This window comes from Podarcis bocagei (assembly GCF_964188305.1).
Source record: "Podarcis bocagei genome assembly, chromosome: 8".
Classification (NCBI taxonomy): Eukaryota; Metazoa; Chordata; class Lepidosauria; order Squamata; family Lacertidae; genus Podarcis; species Podarcis bocagei.
In genome coordinates, this window is record NC_138133.1 from 36,694,322 (window position 1) to 36,713,479 (window position 19,158).

Below are 19,158 nucleotides of genomic sequence, written 5' to 3' on the forward strand. Positions count from 1 at the left end.
ACTAGGACCTAGTTTAGTGCCTGAGGCTGTATATGTTCATATTTTGCTAGGCATGCTGAGAATTGTAAGCAACGTGGAGTCTCTGACTTGGTCAGGCCCAATTTTGGTAGTGGGATGTCAGCTCTGTTGTAGAAACTGACTGATGGAATTTGAGCTTCAGCCAACTTTTTCCTGCTCAGTCCTCCATCTCTAGCAGCTACCTTGGGGACTCTGGATTGGAGAATGCACCTGTCATGTGTAAATTAAGATATCACCTTGGGAGCCACATCCCTGGATGTTGCACTTCCTCCTACTCTGGAGGAATTGAAAACATGGGAAGGAAACAAGGTGGAAAATTCAATAGTGCAAATATGGAAGAGTTTCTGCTGACAAATATGTTTTAAGAGTTTATGAACGAGCAGAAGCCCAGTTCCTGACATACACACACATGTAGTAACGTACTGCAGAGCGGGCAGTGATCTGAGCTGGGTGGTAACAGACAGGATCTGCTCCTAGGCAAAGGGACATGTCTTATTAATCTAGGATTCCAGAGAATCCATTCTCAGTACTCCCAAGCCGGAGAACACTTCTTGCACCCCCCCCTTTATGCAAAGGTCTGCTCTTTTCATTGTGCATACAATGTGATTGCTGGTTTGACACTGCAGGCTACACTGGTTTTATGAAGGATTAAATGCCACCTGAGACATATTTATCCTAAATAAATCACAAATGGTAAACTGCAGCATGTCAATGTCAACACCCTGTACTGCAGCGGAAAGGTTAGCCATACAGGACTGAGCATAGCTAAGAATTAGCATCCAAGCCACAAGACCAGAGGGCTCCAGTTAACAGGCAAAATGATCAAGAAGAAATCTTTTCAATGAAAAACATTCCTTTGAGCATCTGTGAGAATCTTGCAGAGGGCCATCATTTTGTAAAGGTCACCTTTATCCTGATAACAAACGGAAGTTGATCCTGTCACCGTTTGCTGAAGACAGTATTTAAGAAGAAGTGAGCAGCCTGTCACATTTAAGAAGGATGAGCAAGTCAAACTCGGCTAATTATGAATCTCTGTGTCTTTTTTATGCTCTCTCTTTCTCTTTCTCTCTCCCCACCCCCCTTTTTGGCTGATCTGACATATCCAACCTGGAAAATAAAAACAACAGCAAAGCATCTGCCACCCTGCATAGAAGCACGTGTTCTATGCAGCACCCTGGGATATAGATGTTTAAGCAGTTAATTCTAGAATAGACTACTGTGCCCTGTCTTTTCTATATTTGGTGGTCTGAAGTTCAGTCAGAAGTTGAATATGAATTCTGCTTGATTTATACCCTTTGCACCAAAACAAACAAGACAAGTACACCTAATAGTTGCAACTCCTTCATTCCTTCATCTCTCCCAGCCACGCAAACACAGGGACACAGAGAGATCCAGCCCCTGGTTATGGTGACCACCCCAACTCAACTAAGTTCTGGTGAGTACACTGGGTGTGGAATGACAGCCTAATATTTTTAAAAATGACAATACTCCTTTTAGTGCTATTGTTTTATTGAAAAAAAGAACAAAAACAACCCAACCCCATCCATATCATAGTTTAGATTTCTTAGACAAAACAAAAGCATTTGGATCTTTTCAACAGGAGCTTGCACTGAAAACTCAGAACTTATCCACAACTAGATAATCAAGATTCTGATCCAGATATAAGTGCCAGATCAACTCTTTCCCACTTGTTAAGGTCAATGGCAGAATTTTATATAGAAGAAACCTTATCTAATGTTTCCAAAAGTCATTGACAAAATGAACTGCAGAATTGTAGCTATGTGAAGCTCTATTAGTTTAAAAAAACTGAATAAAGATTTCAAATGAAGTCATTACTGTATATAAAAGTTATAGGTATTAAGGCCTTTCTGAATCAACAGGTTCTTTTGTGAAAACTTCAACAGAGGTTTTAGTTAAGTTTTGATCTTGGAGGATTGACTGAAGTCAAATTGGGGGGGGGGAGAGCAATTAAAAAAGCCTAATATATTCAAAGAAATGTAAGTTAACACATGTCATGAGATTATTTCATTCAAAAAACTGTATTTTGAGTAGGAATAACTGGGTTGTTTGGAATGCCTGACCAATTTGTGAATGTGAAATGATTGCATATGTAGAATCCAACTTCAATTTACAAATTGTCAATGTGTGGCTCAACTAGGTAATATGGGTGCATGTATATTAGTTTGCTCTCCATATGCAAGTACATACAAGTCAAGTTTAACATAATTAATCGCAAGAAAGACTTAAGTCTACTATGTCATAATGCAATGAACTGGCAAACAAAATTAACCAAACTAATGAAGAGAATTAAATTGATACCTTTGCTGTTTTAATTTTATTTTGTAAACCTGCCAATATTTGTACTCAAATTTCAACATTAGTTATGCAAAAATGGACAATTCCCTCTCTGTTTAGCATTCCCACCTGCTCTTGCTAACGTCACACAAAATGTGTTGAGTACCTGGATGTACAAAGACCATTAAAGAATGCTTTACAAATTAAACATGAAATATCATGTCACCAAATGTTCAATGTTGTCTTTTATCAAACCCATAAAGACAGAGTTCTTTCATGCTTCTTGTAGTTCATTGTTATCTCTTTGGCCCTGGATAATAGCTGTTTGTGAGCAATCTTCTGTAAAAATGACCATACTAGCTAGGTGTTCAGCATTTCCATCACATACATTATTGGAATTTATAACAGTACCAGTCTGCACAATCTCTTGCTGCTCATCTGTCTTTATCACAGCATGTGAGTATACTCCAGACTCATCCTCAATCTCCTGTGGTAATCTTGTTACAATGTAATGGGTTGGACCATCAGAGAAATTGGCGTTAGAATCTTGAACCATGGCTTGAGCGATTTCCTCTGTGACAATGATTTGTGAAATTTCTCCATCAGACTCAACCAGGTCCATGTGTTCACTTTGGACCCTTAGGGCATGACTGCCAGCTTCTTGCATTATTATCTGAGAACCTTCTCTAGCCACCATATGCACAGTTCCTTCCTCATTCACGATAACCTGAGTGACACCTTCTTTTATCAGTTGATCAGCTGCAGCTGTATCACACACAGCAAATTGGAGCACTCCCTCAACCATCTTCTTGAAGGTGACCTGAGCTCTCTCCTGAGATGCAATTATGGTAGATGGGTGCACAACCTGCGTTACTACTTCCATGGGTTCTCGCTCTTCCTCGGTCTCTTGAGCTTCATGGAACATTTGTGTTTCCTGTGCCGTAGTGTCGTTGCAAACAATGTCTGCTTCTGGATTTGACATTTGTAATGCTTCTTTGTGACAAAATCGTGCCCTGTCAAGGAGTTCTGCTTTGTTCTCTGCTTTACCAAGCTCTGTTACAGCACAAAGCAAGGCATCTAGTGCTGAGGCAGACTCAGGCGGGTGTACTCTAGTTACATCAGGTGGTTCTAAAATTTCTCGTCTCATTATCTGTTGCACCATGGTATTACTAGGGTCTGATGCTGTTCCTATGGAAACAGCATCTTCAATATCATTTCCTCCCAGAGGGCCTTCAACAACCACCACTTGTGTCTTCCCATCCGACAGTTGTTCAGCGAGTATTTGCCCTGGAATCATGGTGCTCACATGAGAGCCATTTTGACTTGTGGTTATAACTTGTCCATCTTCCGTAATATGGACAACCCGTGCCACATGGCCAGCCATTGCCAAAGTCTGAAGCGTAGCCGCTGCGGTTTCCTCCACTGAGGCATCAATTGCAAAATCGCTGTCATATCCTTGAATAATAATCACCTGCTGAACTTGTTCAGTGGATTGCAGGTGTCTTCTGCCATCATGAAGGGACTTATCTTTAATTGGAGAAATTTCATCAAGGGCTGCAGTAGTGAAAGGGCTGGTGGTTTCGACAAATGTAGCTCCCTGACCCTTCAGCCGGCATTCGTATGACTTAGAAACTATGCCTAAAAAGAAAAAAAGGAAAGGTTGATTTAAAGATGAAAATGGGGGGAAATACCAAGTCAAAATACTAATAATCTGAATTAATATTTTGGGGGTCTAAATTGCAAATTAAACCAATAATTTAAGTACAGGTCTAAATAAATACTGTATCATTATTTCCAAAGTGAATATCCAGAAACACAAGATGAAACAAAACAAAGAGCCCTGTTGGGTCCACTGTGTTCAGAAACCTGCTTTCATCAGTGACCATTCTGAGATCTATAAAGGAGATTTCTAAAGGCTGTGTCTACATCAAGTGATCTGGACCAGAATCATCAGAACGTGAGTCTTGAAACTTATCATGGATAGCATTTTATCACCATAATAAAAGATACAGATTTTTTTTTTAAAAAAACAGGCAGTTATATTTCTATATTTTACTTTTTTTAACCGATTACATTCTGGCAAATGAAACAAATCTGAATGAAACAAACAGCACTGAATTTATTAATAAAAAAGACCCAGTCATTATTAGAAAACTATCTTTTTATTCAAGTTGCTTGGGAATTTGAAATCTTTCCAACTGTAGTAATACATACCATAGCCACAGTGCCTTAAAAAAGGAATGTTATTAATGACATTGATTTCACTTGAACAAAGTCGGTTTCAGTTATCTCTTGTGCTTATTTCTGAAAGCAAATACATTGGCCCAGCTGTCACAATTTCAAGCCAATGGCCCATGGTTTATCAACCCCAGAATAAAGTGTTGCCTCTGTTGTTGGGATGAGATAAGGGTAGAACCATGTATGCTGCCTTGAGCTCCTTGAGTAAAAGGTAGTATAACAAATGAAATTCGCCCTTGTTGCTCCTCTACCCACCTCCTCTCATGTGCCCAGTGTTGGCACTTCTAACACGGCTTATTAAACAACGGGTTCACATGACACTTGAGCAAGGAAATGTGTGGTTTCATCACTGTTACAAGCCATGTTGTGAATGATGAAACCAGAGTTTCCTGGCTTGGATGTCATGAGAAACTGTGGTTTAAGAAGCCAGGATATAAACCTCAAAGCCAGGCACAAAGCCTGGGGGGGGGGGAGGAGGAAAGGGGAACTATGAGGAAAGAGCTCTTTATCAGAATGAGATCGTGACACCTGTACTCGAAAAGTGCCCCCCCCCCCAATGATACAACATGATTGATCCGACACTCACTGATGAATTAAATTTTGGCAAGGAAGGACTACAGGGAAACAGAGAATGGCGGCTACGTCTTTTTATAACTGTTTGTCTCTATGGGCATGAGCATACTCAAGGCATTCAACTTGGAGAAATAGTAGAAAGGAGAAAATCAGCACAAAGAGACAATTAAGAAAAAAAACAGAACTCATCTGTGTTTCATAATAGAATCAGCGTAATTAATTCTCTCAGGAGTCTGGCTTTGTTGACATGATGTAAGATGAGCCTTGCAATGATATGGTCTCAAATCCAAACACCACCACAAATCCTATTTTTATGTAGCCATCAGTCAAAATAATTCCTCAGATCAAAATCTTACAATGGACACACACAATATGAGATTGTGATATTTAGGGAAGTAAAAAGGGAAGAAGATAAAGAAAGACATCCCCTTCCTTTGCTTCCGAGGTAAATGCTGCATCTGTGAATTTATGCATCTCCAGTCTTTACTCGGCAATTGAATGGGAAGTCCCGTGGGGGTTGAGTTATCCTGTAAATTCCTTGCAGCACTGATAATTATGCCATTCTGACTGCTTGCTTAATCTATTTGAATCCAGAGGTGAGTTAAGCCACTTCCTGACCATTAAAGTAAACTACATGGGTAAATACTGCTGTCACTAAAGGGGTGTGATGAAGCTTAACTACACCAACATCTTAACCTCGGCTCAGTGCAACCCCAGCTATTCCATCACAGTTCATAAATGCGATTGCAGGTCCATCTTTTGATTCAGCAATTTAATAACTTCGAGTGCTGTCAGTAGTGCTTTGAAAAATGGATCCTATAAAATGTAACAGCCTCAATCAGATTGTAAAAGATTCACCCACTGAAGATTCTTCCATTTCAACTATAATGAATTAATGTTGAGCTGTGTAGAAGTTCAAGTGTCAGTTAAACTAATGGGAATCTGTACTGTAAGTTTAAATTTTAACTGGACCAAAAATTTATTGGGAACATCAACTTCAATTTTAGTGATCTTCATGGTAAATGTAATATGTGGAATTGAATGGATTTCCTTTGTTTTGAGAAGACTGAATCTAATAGAGGAAATATGCAATTTTAAAGGTGTGTTTTGAGGGTTAGTTATGGCAAGATGTATTTTTAACCTTCCTAGTCAACACATTTATTTTATTTTCACTTTAGTTATAAACATCACCATTCCAAATGTAATATTAAGTGAAGCTGTATTACAAAAATCTTGCATTTTAACATTTTATTTGGGGGCAGTGTTGGTGGAGACAGGGGAAGAGAATAGGAAATATTTGCCATGCCAAATATAAAACTTAACTGCAAAAATATATTAATATTACAAAGCTTTACTTGCTGCTGATGGCCTGTCATTAAAAAGTGAAAATGAACAGAAATACATTATAAACTGACAAAATACAATGATGCAACAATGCTAACCAAGGGGGGAAAGAACCCCATAGAGGTGTTTCATATCTACAGGTACTATGATCACAGAATTGGTTTCTTTCCAAGAATTCTGTATTTTCAACAGATTCCTTATTTATCAACTGGCATTTTTAGCTGTTCTTTTTTTCAAAATCTAAAAATGTCAAATATTTTAGCATATTAGATCTATATTTGCACATTTTATTCATATTTAAAGGCCACCTACTTAGCTAAACGAGAGTGCAAGATATGCTTTGTTGTTTAATGTGATTCATAAAGAGTACAAATGAGGTTTAGCTGCATTTTTGAACCCAGGGACAGACTGCTTTCTTGTGTGTGTCTGTATTATTTTTTGTTACCGTCTTCATTTCCCTGCCCCCACCCTCCCAGAATAAATACCTTATTCTTTTGTTAACCTCACATTTAATTAAAATGTACAGGATTTGTGCAGTCAACTCGAATGAAACAAATAAAACAAGGGCCCCCTCTCTTGAAGGCATACGTTGTGAATGAAAAATGTCATTACAGTCTAAAATTTTTTGCAGTAAACAGGGCCTACAGAGGGAAGTTTCCCCTGTAATGACATCCATAAAATACACAAATGGCACTTTTAGTACCATCCTGAATATGGCATTTTCTGTGCTCTACACACAATCTAAATGGTTTGATCATAGAGCATAATACTCCATTGGGTTTATAGAACAATCAATGTTCCATAAAATGATGTATTTATCCAATAGTAGGCTCAGCAGTTACTGGTGTATGACATTGTAGGACACTGGCTTTGTACTGTTCAGCAGCACACATGCTGGCTGTAAAACTTATCTAACACTACTTCAACAACTTCATCTCATCTGTGTCAAGTAATTTGTTGAAGCCTCAGCTTGGCTTAAAAAAACTTGTAATAAAAATTCATAGAATTTTCAAGAGAATGAAAGCTGATGACAATAGAAAGGTCACATTGTGTCTCCACTAAAGGGGTCAAGGGTCATTTGCAGTTCTAAAACAGAAAGTAGATTTCATGCATCGTGTAGCAGATAAAGACGGCATTAAAAAGACTCGTCTCCAAAAGTAAATGTGTAACATGTCAGGAAAGTCTGGGTTAATACAATATTGCATGCAAACCTTTGCTTTTGCTTCCAAACACCCCCCCCCCCTTAACAGGCATAAGCTTGGACTAAGCATAACATACTCTTCAAAATGAAATCAAGGAAATGGACCAAGTGTTAGATCATATAAGATTCTTTAAAAGGTGGTGATGACCTTGTCTATGCTTCTAAATATGTGTTTTTCTAAGATTTTATCTGAAGGATTGTAAGAAGCAGAAATAATGCCATTTTTGTGCTCTACGTTCATTAAAACTATGCAAACCATTTACATCTACAAAAATTAATTTCATCTAGAATGGCCGTGTTTCAGGACAATGCATTTATCCACAGAAATAACGGTGGTGATATTTTCCCTTGCCCAAAGCTCACCCCCAAACCTAGCACCAGATATCACGCAGGAAAGCCAGTCACCTCCTTTTCTCCAGCTATCTTAGCAGAACAGCTGATCTCCCCTGCCTCTCTATGTTTAAAGGAGACAACAGGTCAACAATCTGTGGTTGATATGTTGGCTATCATGACTGGTGAAGTGAAATGGAAATCCTGCCCTGTGGTTGGAGGGATATCCAAACAATTGTACATTTAATGGGTGGTTTTTTTAATCATGTCAGTCTCTATGTGAAATAATACGACCAGTTCCTGAGCATACATAGAATCATAGAATTGTAGAGTTGGAAGGGACCCCAAGGGTCATCTAGTCCAACCCCCTGCAATACAGGAATACGCTGGAGATTAGTTGAAATAATGTGGAACTCTTTCCTCAAACTCCTTATACAGACATGGGCCTTTCCTATTGTGGTCGTCTTTGCTTTCAAAGCTGTTCAATGTTCTTCCGGGTACATGGAAAAAGTAGACTTCTCACATGGTCTAGCTTCCTATTTAGAAGCTGTGCAAGCAATAGACTTTCTAAGGGGCCAAATAGCACCTCTATGGCTTTTAAACATGCTGGAAATTAAAGCTACGTGGGCAGAATCCTTCACACCAGGCTGTCAAGGGAACAACCATGAAGGCAGTATAAAGCATGTTGGTTTAAGAGAAAGAAGACCTTAATTTAACCCCAAAAACCCATAAGAAAAAGCCAAGCAACACCAGCTCTATTAGTTGCTTATCCTGGATCCAAGTTACTCATGCAGTCAACAGGCATAGGTGTCTGCTTCAAATGCAACCATGAGGAGACTATTCCAAAAAATATGCAAAATTTCTGTTGCACCAGTTTAAGCTCTTTTCCATCAAACTCCCTTAAAAGAGTAGGTTCATGTTGTCCCCCTCACCCCCCAGCTCGGGTGCCTTAATTTCTGCAGCCAGAGGAAAGGGCAGACATGTGGATAATTTTCAAAACTAGCTGGAGTCTATCAACATCTGGAGGGCCACTGGTTCTCTTTCTCCAATGTAGAACATTGAAAGGCTGGTAGAGATTTCCAACAACGAAAGGATATCAGTACCAAAGGCCAAACTGAAAGCTACATCACCATATCCTCTTTGCACGCTCCAAAGAACATAAGCATAACTTTGTCATGACAGGAGAGACATTAAGATTCCATTTGCAAGAAACAGTTCTTGCTTTACTGTTAGTGTGATGTAATTTGTGGGCCAGGGCCTTGAAAAAGAGAGGACTGGTTAGATGACTATATCAGAGGCACACAGGATCCCCATTGTAAATAGCCATGAGGGCACATTCAGATTTGGATTATTGCATTAATTTTCCAGGTTATAATGCTAATGCTTTCTAACTTACCTTTTATACCGCATTACATGTTCATTATGGAACTGTGGCTTTTTAATCAATATGCTGACATCCCACACTTAATTTTAAACAGCGGGAAAGAAGTATGCTGGGATACCACCCCAAATATTGTCCCATGATATTCCAGGTTAATGGGGTTGCAAAGAATATTTTTTCTGGAAACAATTAATACAGAAAGGAGTGGTAAGCTTCCACAATATTCTACTAGGCTTCCAGAAGTGGCTTCTATATCATGGGAAAGATCTGCTAAAACATGCAAATGAATGAATAAGGAAACACCAGGAAAACTGAATAAAAATGCTGATTGAATTCAGCCCTAGTGTGTGTATGAGGCAGGGCCAAGCCGTTCCACTGAGCCCTACACCAGTATATTCAGCATGTGTACAGCACCCAAGGAGATAAACTCTGCCCTCAACAGATTTACAAAAAGACCTTCTGTTGTTGTTCATGTTGGTCTGTGTACCACAACATACACCAATGTTACTATGTAAATAATTGATAGTAATAACAACAAAAACTAATACTTTAATTGGCAAAATGGTATCATAGTCTCCAGGTGATCCAACTGAGAATTTTGGGGTCTTATATTTAACTTGCCTAGTTACGTTTTCTTGTTAGTGCACTAAAAATGATTACTGTCATAACTTGCTAGTCATATCTATGCCTTGTTTATAAATGGAAGCACGTTACCATGTATTGTCATATCTTTCCAGAGCAAATTATAGGAAATAACCATTTGTCTTCATTGCAGACACTTTCTTATGTATGGTGGAAAACAAACCACTATTCAACAACTGCACAGAGGCACCATTAAAATCAGATTTACAGTAAACAGAACCTGCAGCTGGGGTAAAACACTAACTGTTAGTATTTTAATTATCAGCGATGCTTTTGGAGGTCTAACATCTGCTCACAGCCAAATGACAGCAGCTGCTTGTGTACACTTAAAACAATGTGAATTTTGTCTATAAATATTAAAACATATTGTATGTTGTGTGCTTCTTGCCACTATACTCCTATTAAGCTAGTCATGTCTACAGGGCATTTTAAGCTCTTTCTTTCTTGTGGCAAATTCGCAAAGGGCTGACCCCTTCAAAAGAATGAGAGTCAAAGACAGCAAAAATTCTTGAGCCTGTAAATTGAAAATGTTTAGAGATAGTCGTAGAGGTCACTCCACTATCAAAAGGCTGCCACTAAATGCTTAGAAAACATCAGCAATAAGTTCTGATCATTGTGTTCCCAAGCAACTTCAAGGACAGCACTCCTCAGAGTATAGGGTTGAGCCCCCTTTTGTGGAAGACTTTTAAACATTTAGCATGTAAACAGCACAGGCTGCTGTTCTCCATAGAGTTTAAGAATATCTTCTGCTTCAAATTATTTGGATGGGTTGGTATTGCTAGTCCACTGTACAGGTTTTTAATCACATATATTTCACTACAATGGGTATAGTGATCTCAAATTACCCAAACAATTGTTTATCATTGTTATTCATCCCACCTTTCCTCCAATGAACTCGGGGGGGGGGGCTATATATTTTTCCCCATTCATGTGAACATGTCCATAATAAGGGGAAGAAAGCAGTATAGAACTGATATAAATTCATAGATGTGTGCTTGTCTGTACATTTTTGATGTTGCCTAATTCTGGACTGTGCTAAAAGGTGAAGAGACTATTCTGTAAGTAGTTACTGAAAAGGAATGTGGAGGTTTGGTGAACTATTTTAAAGAAGAGATATCACACACACACATGCTTTTAAAAAGGAAAATAAAACTTACAGCATAATCCTATGCATGTCTACTTACAAGTAACTCTCACTAAGTTCATGGGAATTTACTCTGATGAAATTGTTTCTAGGATTGCAGCCTTAACAGTAATTGCGGTTCTACTGAAGGATCTATGGCAACAAAGGGCCACTTCATACAGTAGTTATTGTGAGGCATAAAGAGAGGCCAGGGTATTAAACCTTGACTCCTTTAATTTCCTTTAATAGAAGCTCTTCTGTTGATTCATTTGGGTCAAATTTCATTGCTTTGATGTTACTAAAATCATTTATTTATTTGACACGCTTTAAACAGTCCAGGGTCAAATGACAATATAAAATCTTGTCAGAATAATAAAATTAGTTCAAATTTTTTTTTAAAAAATACCATAAAATAATATAGCAGCCATTAGTAATAAAACAATTAAGTAAGACTGGAATAAAATTCATGCCTCACTCAGCGTCAGCTGAAACTGGGAGGCCTGAGCCAACCTATAAGCCAGAACCAAACAGGCCTGCTAAACATCTCTAGGAAGGCACTTCCGTAAGAAGGGTGTCACCACCAACAATGCCCTGTCTCAACTTGCTACCTAACACCAGCGCTTAAGAGTAGGGGTTAGTTCAATGATTTTAGTGCCCAAGGATAGTAATAATGGAAGGGAAAGTTATTCAAGGCATTCTAGGCCCAAGCTGTTCAGGGTATTAGCAGCTTGACTTGTACCCAGAAACATATTGCAAGCCTACGTATAGATCTTTCTGCACAGGTGTTAGCACAGTTCCCTCTCACTGTTTCCTGCGAACAGGCAGACAATTGTATTCTGAGACAGTTGTTACCAGATAGACTTCAAAGACAGTTCTACACAGACTGTGTCACAGTGATCTAAGATAAACATTACCTAGACATGTATAATGGTGGACTGATCACCCTTGTTTAGGTACAGCCATGGCTGATGTATCTGCCCAAAGCAGATAAAGATTATGCCTGGCCATAAATACTTCCTGGGTTTGAAGCAACAGAAAGACAGAGCATTTGCTCTCAGAGGAGGAACATGACAAAAACCCCACCAACTTCTACATCAACAATACTTCCCATCATTTTGTCTAGATCAAGATTAAATCTATAAATGCTTATCCAACCTGCATATCTTGCAACACTTCCACAGGACGAATTTCACAGAGTGGGTTAGAATGGACCAGAGAGGACAATAAGGTTTTTTTAGGGGGCACAAGCTTGCCAATCAGAAGGTTGGCGGTTCGAATCTGCGACATTCTTAGGGATTTTATTTTGTTGTGGTTTATATGGTTATAGGGTTATTTAAATTTTCTAACATTTGAAATCTTATACCTATGGATGAATTTTGCTTATCTCTTCTACAGAAAAGAGTATTCCCCTACTTATTGAATCCCAAATGCAACTGTCTTCCAACTCAATCCTGAAAGGTTTTAAGAATAGAATTATTTGTTTAATCCAGATGAGGGAAAATTGGGATGGGTTAACTGAAATTGAAACTAGAAAAAAAATGCCTTTGACATAGCCATAAACAGTGTTTGGCCAGAAATCGCCAAAATGTCTGGGGAAATCCAGGTGTATGGCAGCCCATACATTTTTTAGATTTTGGAAAGAAAAAAAAAGCTCAACAGCTTTGGGCCAAACTTAAAAACAACACTTTTGTGTCTGAATTTTCACTTTTTGAAATATGGCAACCCTAGTTTTTTCAGCAAATGGGAGTGATCATTGTTCAGCAGTCAAGGATTGTGCTTTCTAGTTGTTGTTATTATTAAACAATCCGAGAGAAGAGGGGAGAAGAACCATAAAGAGCTTTCATATAAAAACATTTTCTCAGACATCACATTCTAAGTAGACGCAGTTCCCACACTCTGCTATGTACTGAGTAACCCAATGATGTACATGCACTTGTGAATTAGTCCTTAGGTTCCTGAAGGAGGACATTAAAAAACTGATTTGATACTGAGAAACAAGACGCATTTTGCTGCAGTAACTACCCAATTAACTTTTGTCAACAGTATGTTTCTGAACTAAAAGCATGCCCCAAAGTGTGGCACTTCATTGCCTTGTCTTACTACCTGACAAACCTTTAGGAATAGCTGCCACTCAAGTGGAGAAAGAAGGGGAGCTGATTCTCTGGTATGAGTGGTGAGCAATCCTTGCCAGCTTGTCATGTCTTTTCACTGCCAGTCTCTGAAATGTAGTACTTAAACACATTTGTTAATAATGACATTCTTTTAAACACTATTTAATAGTATGTTTCTACTAAAGTCAGTGCCTTTAAAAAAAATTAAGCGGAGATGGTCGCACATAGCAGGGATTTCAGTTGACCATAACAGGCAGACATGTTACCTCTATCAAGTCTGTCTGTGTGTTTTAAGTGCCCTTTGTTGTTTCCGGTTTGCTGCTTCTTGTTCAACAAGTCTTGGTGGTCCTGTCAGTCCCCTGTGCAGTAGTCCTCATCACATGAACTATGACCACCTGAATTCCATGAAGTAATGACTATAGTCCTGTTGAAGAAGGGAAGCTGTTTGAACCCATGCACAGCTTCTTCAGAACAAAGTCCACCTCACTGGAGTGATAGGCAACATGGCCCGGAAACTGAACCATTTCCCAATATTTGGTTCTTTGTGTACTTTGAAACTGTCTTTTATTGGGTGTGGGTTATCGTTCTATAAATTTAGCAAAGTCTATGAAGAACCATAATATGTAATGCATTTTATTCAATGCTGTGTGAAAGGAAGGGCAGCTCACCCAATGGATCTTTCCCTTCCTCTTCCTCCTTGCAGCTCCAATTATTAAACAAACTCTCTATCACAGATTTTCTGCCCTGTGCCTAATTTGACCCTTAAAAGTGCACCTGAAACTTCCACATTTGCAAAACTAGAAGCTAGCATCAAACAAGGGATCCAATCTAACCCACAAACTAAAACTGGTGCAAGACGTCAATTAATTCCAGCTCTACAATTCTATGATACTATTTCCATGAGGCTTCCTCAGCAAGTTGTACTGAAATGCATGAATGTTATTCAGCAGCACTGGATTGTACTGAACTTCAGTATAAACTTGGTGTTGTATTTATGACCCAACTGTGCAATATTGGGACTGCAAACACCTTTAAAGCACTATATATCCCTGGCGCAGAAGCAGTTGCCACTAGAAGATTGAGGTTGGGAAACTACCATCTCCTCCCTGTTTACAGTTCCTTTGATAAGTAAATATTGGTTCACATCACAGGGCTTGTTTGTGTGTGTCCTGCACTCACAGAAAAGCATTTTTTCCCCGGTAGAATTTAAGATGCTGTTCTTAACCTCTGAAGTACAAAATACTTCTGGTTGCCTTTCCCCCCAAGAAATACTCTTGCAACATCAGACAACAGAAGAATACAAGGTATTGACAGCCCACCCCATGCATTCATGAGTTTGTTTTGCTAAAGAAAGCTTATGCTTTGATTCTCTAAACAATTTCTCACTAAAAGCAACATCAACCACAATGAAACAAGGTCCCCCCACTACTCCCTTAAAAACACAACTAAAATTATATTGCAGATCTGTAGATTAATGAGCTGGTTCAGGCATTTCAACTCAAATGTATTTTACAGTAAATGTACTTAGTCCTATGTGATTTCAAATAGAATTATTCCTGATAAATTTGAATATAAATTTATAAAGCATTTAAACAAACTGTGTTTAAACTGTTTGGTTCATCAGATGCAAATACTGCGCATTAAGCAGGGAACACCCATTCATGAAAATAATGAAAACTGACACCAATATAACAAAATTGTTACAGGTTTATGAATTCTGGAACTTAACACAAACCGTACACTTACATCCTTGTAACTGATGAAATGCTTTTTTGCAGTTTAGTTTTGAGCCGCAATCCATATAGCACATGTTAGGTGTGCATTTCTGTAACGTGAAAGATTGCTAGGAGCATTTGTAGGTTTAATGGAAAGCTGGAGAAGAGCATGAATTGGCAAGGAAGCAAGTATGATAACTGGGGACAAGGGGCACAATAAGGCAAGGAGTGAGATAAATTGTAGCTTATGGACTCTACCAGCAAGCGTTCACAAAACAGTCACATGGAAAGCATTGTGCAGAAACAAAAGGCAGTAATGACAGAATTGGGCATTTTTGTTTCAGAAGGCAGTCACAGATGGGTCTGTCATACTGCATGCTTCCTTTTTAGGAAACCTCAGCTACTGTCACTTTACATCATGCCTGTAGACAAAGGAAGCTACAGGCTTAAGTGCAAGAGGGCAAAGGGACTGCCAATTAAGTCTGTGAATGCCCAAAACTGAGCCAGCAATTTTAATATGTTCTGTTTGATCAACTGGTCGCCTGGAGTTCTAGTTAAAAAATATACATTGTAGATTTCTCCTTTTCTTTGATTCAAATGGCAATTTTTCATTCTTAGCTAGATGACATCACAGCAGCATAAAAGTGTTCAACGACATCATTGTTTTCTGTATACAAATGCCTTTTTCTCTTTGTGTCTCAAAAGCTACTACACCTCTTAACAGTTAATTTTAAATAAATAAATGAGTTAATTTTGTTGTTGTTGTGAATGGAAGTGATAATCTATTATTTCCTTATAAATCAATAGTACAACACAAGACCATAAAAACAGACCTTTATTGGGTTGGGACTGACATGAGAATATCCACTCTCTCATAGGAGCTAGTACTATCTAAGCACTTCTTTATATCACTTCATTCTTAAAAGGTTTAAAGTAAACAACGATTCTTTAAAAGCATACAGAAAAAATAGCCAGTTATGATGGGGGAAGAAACATATTGTAGGAACAGTTATTGACAGTAGCACTCCAGGGTTTCAGACAGGGGTCTCTCCAAGTCCTGCCTGGAGATGCTGGGGATTAAGCCTGGGGCCTTCTACATGCAATGCTGATGTGCAGACCTCCCCATCATAACACATACTAGGTAGAGATAATAATAATAATAATAATAATAATAATAATAATAATAATAATAATAATAATAATAATAATAATTTATACCCCGCCCATCTGGCTGGGTTTCGCCAGCCACTCTGGGCTGCTTCCAACAAAATATTAAAATATAATAGTCTGTTAAACATTAAAAGCTTTCCTAAACAGGGCTGCCTTCAGATGTCTTCTAAAAGTCTGGTAGTTGTTTTTCTCTTTGATATCTGGTGGGAGGGCATTACACAGGGCGGGTGCCACTGTTCCCTGTAACTTGGCTTCTTGCAGCGAGGGAAGTGCCAGAAGGCCCTCGGTGCTGGACCTCAGTGTCCGGGCAGAAGGAGTCATTCCCTCAGGTAAACTGGACCGAGGCCGTTTAGGGCTTTAAAGGTCAGCACCAACACTTTGAATTGTGCTCAGAAACGTACTGGGAGCCAATGTAGGTCTTTCAAGACCGGTGTTATGTGGTCTCGGCAGCTGCTCCCAGTCACCAGTCTAACATATTCTGGATTAGTTGTAGTTTCTGGGTCACCTTTAAAGGTAGCCCCACATAGAGCGCATTGCAGTAGTCCAAGCGAGAGATAACTAGAGCATGCACCACTCTGGCGAGACAGTCTACGGGCAGATAGGGTCTCAGCCTGCGTACCAGATGGAGTTGGTAAACAGCTGCCCTGGACACAGAATTGACCTGAGCCTCCATGGACAGCTGTGAGTCCAAAATGACTCCCAGGCTGTGCATCTGGTCCATCAGGGGCACAGTTACCCCATTCAGGACCAGGGAGTCCTCAACACCTGCCCACCTCCTGTGCCCCCAAAATAGTACTTCTGTCTTATCAAGATTCAAACTCAATCTGTTAGTCGCCATCCATCCCCCAACTGCCTCCAAACACTCACACAGGACCTTCACTGCCTTCACTGGTTCTGATTTGAAAGACAGGTAGAGCTGGGTATCATCATACTGATGAACACCAAGCCCAAACCCCTGATGATCTCTCCCAGCGGCTGCATGTAGATGTTGAAAAGCATGGGGGAGAGGACAGAACCCTGAGGCACTCCACAAGTGAGAGCCCAGTGGCCTGAACACTCATCCCCCACCACCACTTTCTGAACATGGCCCAGGAGGAAGGAGCAGAACCAGGGTATAACAGTGCCCCCAGCTCCCAGCCCCTGTAGACAGTCCAGAAGAATTTTATGGTCAATGGTATCAAAAGCCGCTGAGAGATCCAACAGAACTAGGAAACAGTTCCTAGCCCGCCGGAGATCATCGACCAGTGCGACCAAGGCAGTTTCAGTCCCATGATGAGGCCTGAATCCTGACTGGAAGGGATCCAAGTGGTCCACTTCTTCCAAACGTGCCTGGAGTTGTTCAGCAACCACTCACTCAACCACCTTGCCCAAAAATGGAAGATTTGAGACTGGGCGATAGTTGGCCATATTAGCCGCATCTAAGGTTTTTTAAGAAGCGGTTTGATAACTGTCTCTTTCAGCGGATCTGGGAAGGGATAAAGCCATATATCAGTTTCAGGTGCCCCCAATCCCAGCCCAAAGGAAAAAGTTTACAATGCTTTGAAAGGATGGTGAGGTAGATCTATGGCAAGTCTCGAGGGAAAAGAAAATTCGGGGAAGGGAAAATGAGAAGAGCTGGATGTAGGGAAGAGTGGAGATGGCTGGCAGCACATGCATGTACAGCACAATTCATTAGGGTGTGCATCCAGGGAATTTTGCCTTTGTGGAAGAGGGGACAGGAGCGCCCATGGCTTTGTATCGAGCATCACAAACCACAAGCCTTGGTTTGGAGAACATGCTAAGCCAAAATTATGGCTTAGGTCACAGCTGTGCTGCAAGCAGTAAGAGAACCTGGAATGGAGAGCAGTGGTCACTATCTTCTCTCCAGGAATGCACACGTTCACACTAAACCATTGTTTGGCTTAGCATTACACACAGATCAGCTCTGTGTATACAAAGGACTTCCAATTTTGTAGCAGCCATATGATTAAATTGGAATAAATCTTGCACTTGGAAGCTTATAGTTCCCTGTATGATAATTTGAACACAGAAAAGTTGAATTGGGATTTGTTATGCAGGGTTCTCAATGCTTCCCTTCCCCTCCCCTTTGAAAGTTGGTTCCACACTGTGTATAGGGTTATGGTTGCAAGCTTAAGTCTGACAAAACCTACTTCTGTTTTAAAAGCTAATTGTCACTGCAGAGCAATTTTGAAGCAAAGTGGTGTGCTTGGTATTCTCATTTGCATGACAATACCCAGAATGCTTTTGCAGCTTCACAGCTATTTCATGGAAGTGCTGATGATGTGCTTGAGCTTTGGGAATAAACCTAGTCATGTGCCTTTGCTTTGTATGTGCCTTACATTCTATCCTACAGTGTGTATTTTATGGGGGGGGGCAGAATTAAAAGAATTAAGGGCACACAGCATTACAAGCACAGCCTGACCAATGTGTACTTGGTCTGCTGCTATTGGCAATCCAAACAGTGGCTGGTGGGGTGGCAAATTTCTAAGAGCCATTGATTAACTGATCAGCAGGTTCCCCTGTGAATATTTTCTAAGTGCTGACATTAGTCATCTAGAGCTCTGTCAGGAGAGCTGTCACAATACATTAACTATCAATTAGAAAAATGAAACAATTAACTTCTAACATGCTGAACAGAATGAGTAAGAAAACAGTTGAACAAATCTGATTTTATTCATCCTTCTCTCTCTCTCTTGTGCTTGCTGCATAAAATAAATTCACTACGTTCATTTAATTCGCAGAGCAGACTGCTCTATTGTGTGGATTTCACTGTTGAGATGCTGTAACACTAATTGTCAGTTCCCACTGATCAAAGTAATTTGGTTGAATAATTGGTTTACATACTATATTTTATTTTCCCCACCAAAAAGGGGGGGGGGAGGGGAAGTGTTATAACAAAAGATTATCCAAAGAGGAGGAAGTATTTTCATGATCACCCCAATTTGGTGTCAATGTAGCAGGTAATACATGTTTTCTCAGCAATAAATGGAGAGATAAAGCAATACCCTGTTTACTGG

At 39.6% G+C, this 19,158-nt stretch overlaps 1 protein-coding gene and 1 long non-coding RNA gene across 3 annotated transcripts in view; one reads left to right on the forward strand and one right to left on the reverse strand.

Moving 5' to 3' along the window:
- Positions 1 to 19,158, forward strand: part of LOC308593467 — a 138,235-nt gene that overhangs the window by 77,368 nt on the left and 41,709 nt on the right. Inside the window, exons 4-6 of one of the 2 annotated variants that reach the window (XR_014010961.1) lie at positions 1,382 to 1,453; positions 4,114 to 4,270; positions 10,156 to 10,388. This is a non-coding gene — a long non-coding RNA (uncharacterized lncRNA). Of the gene's footprint in view, positions 1 to 1,381; positions 1,454 to 4,113; positions 4,271 to 10,155; positions 10,389 to 19,158 lie in introns of those variants that run through there. The other variant, XR_014010960.1, reaches the window with a different exon arrangement.
- Positions 2,326 to 19,158, reverse strand: part of ZNF407 (zinc finger protein 407) — a 334,010-nt gene continuing 317,177 nt past the window's right edge. The window contains exon 9 of the mRNA XM_081205774.1: positions 2,326 to 3,951. Coding sequence (XP_081061900.1) covers positions 2,588 to 3,951 — 1,364 coding nt within the window. The 3' untranslated portion in view covers positions 2,326 to 2,587. The remainder of the gene's footprint in view (positions 3,952 to 19,158) is intronic.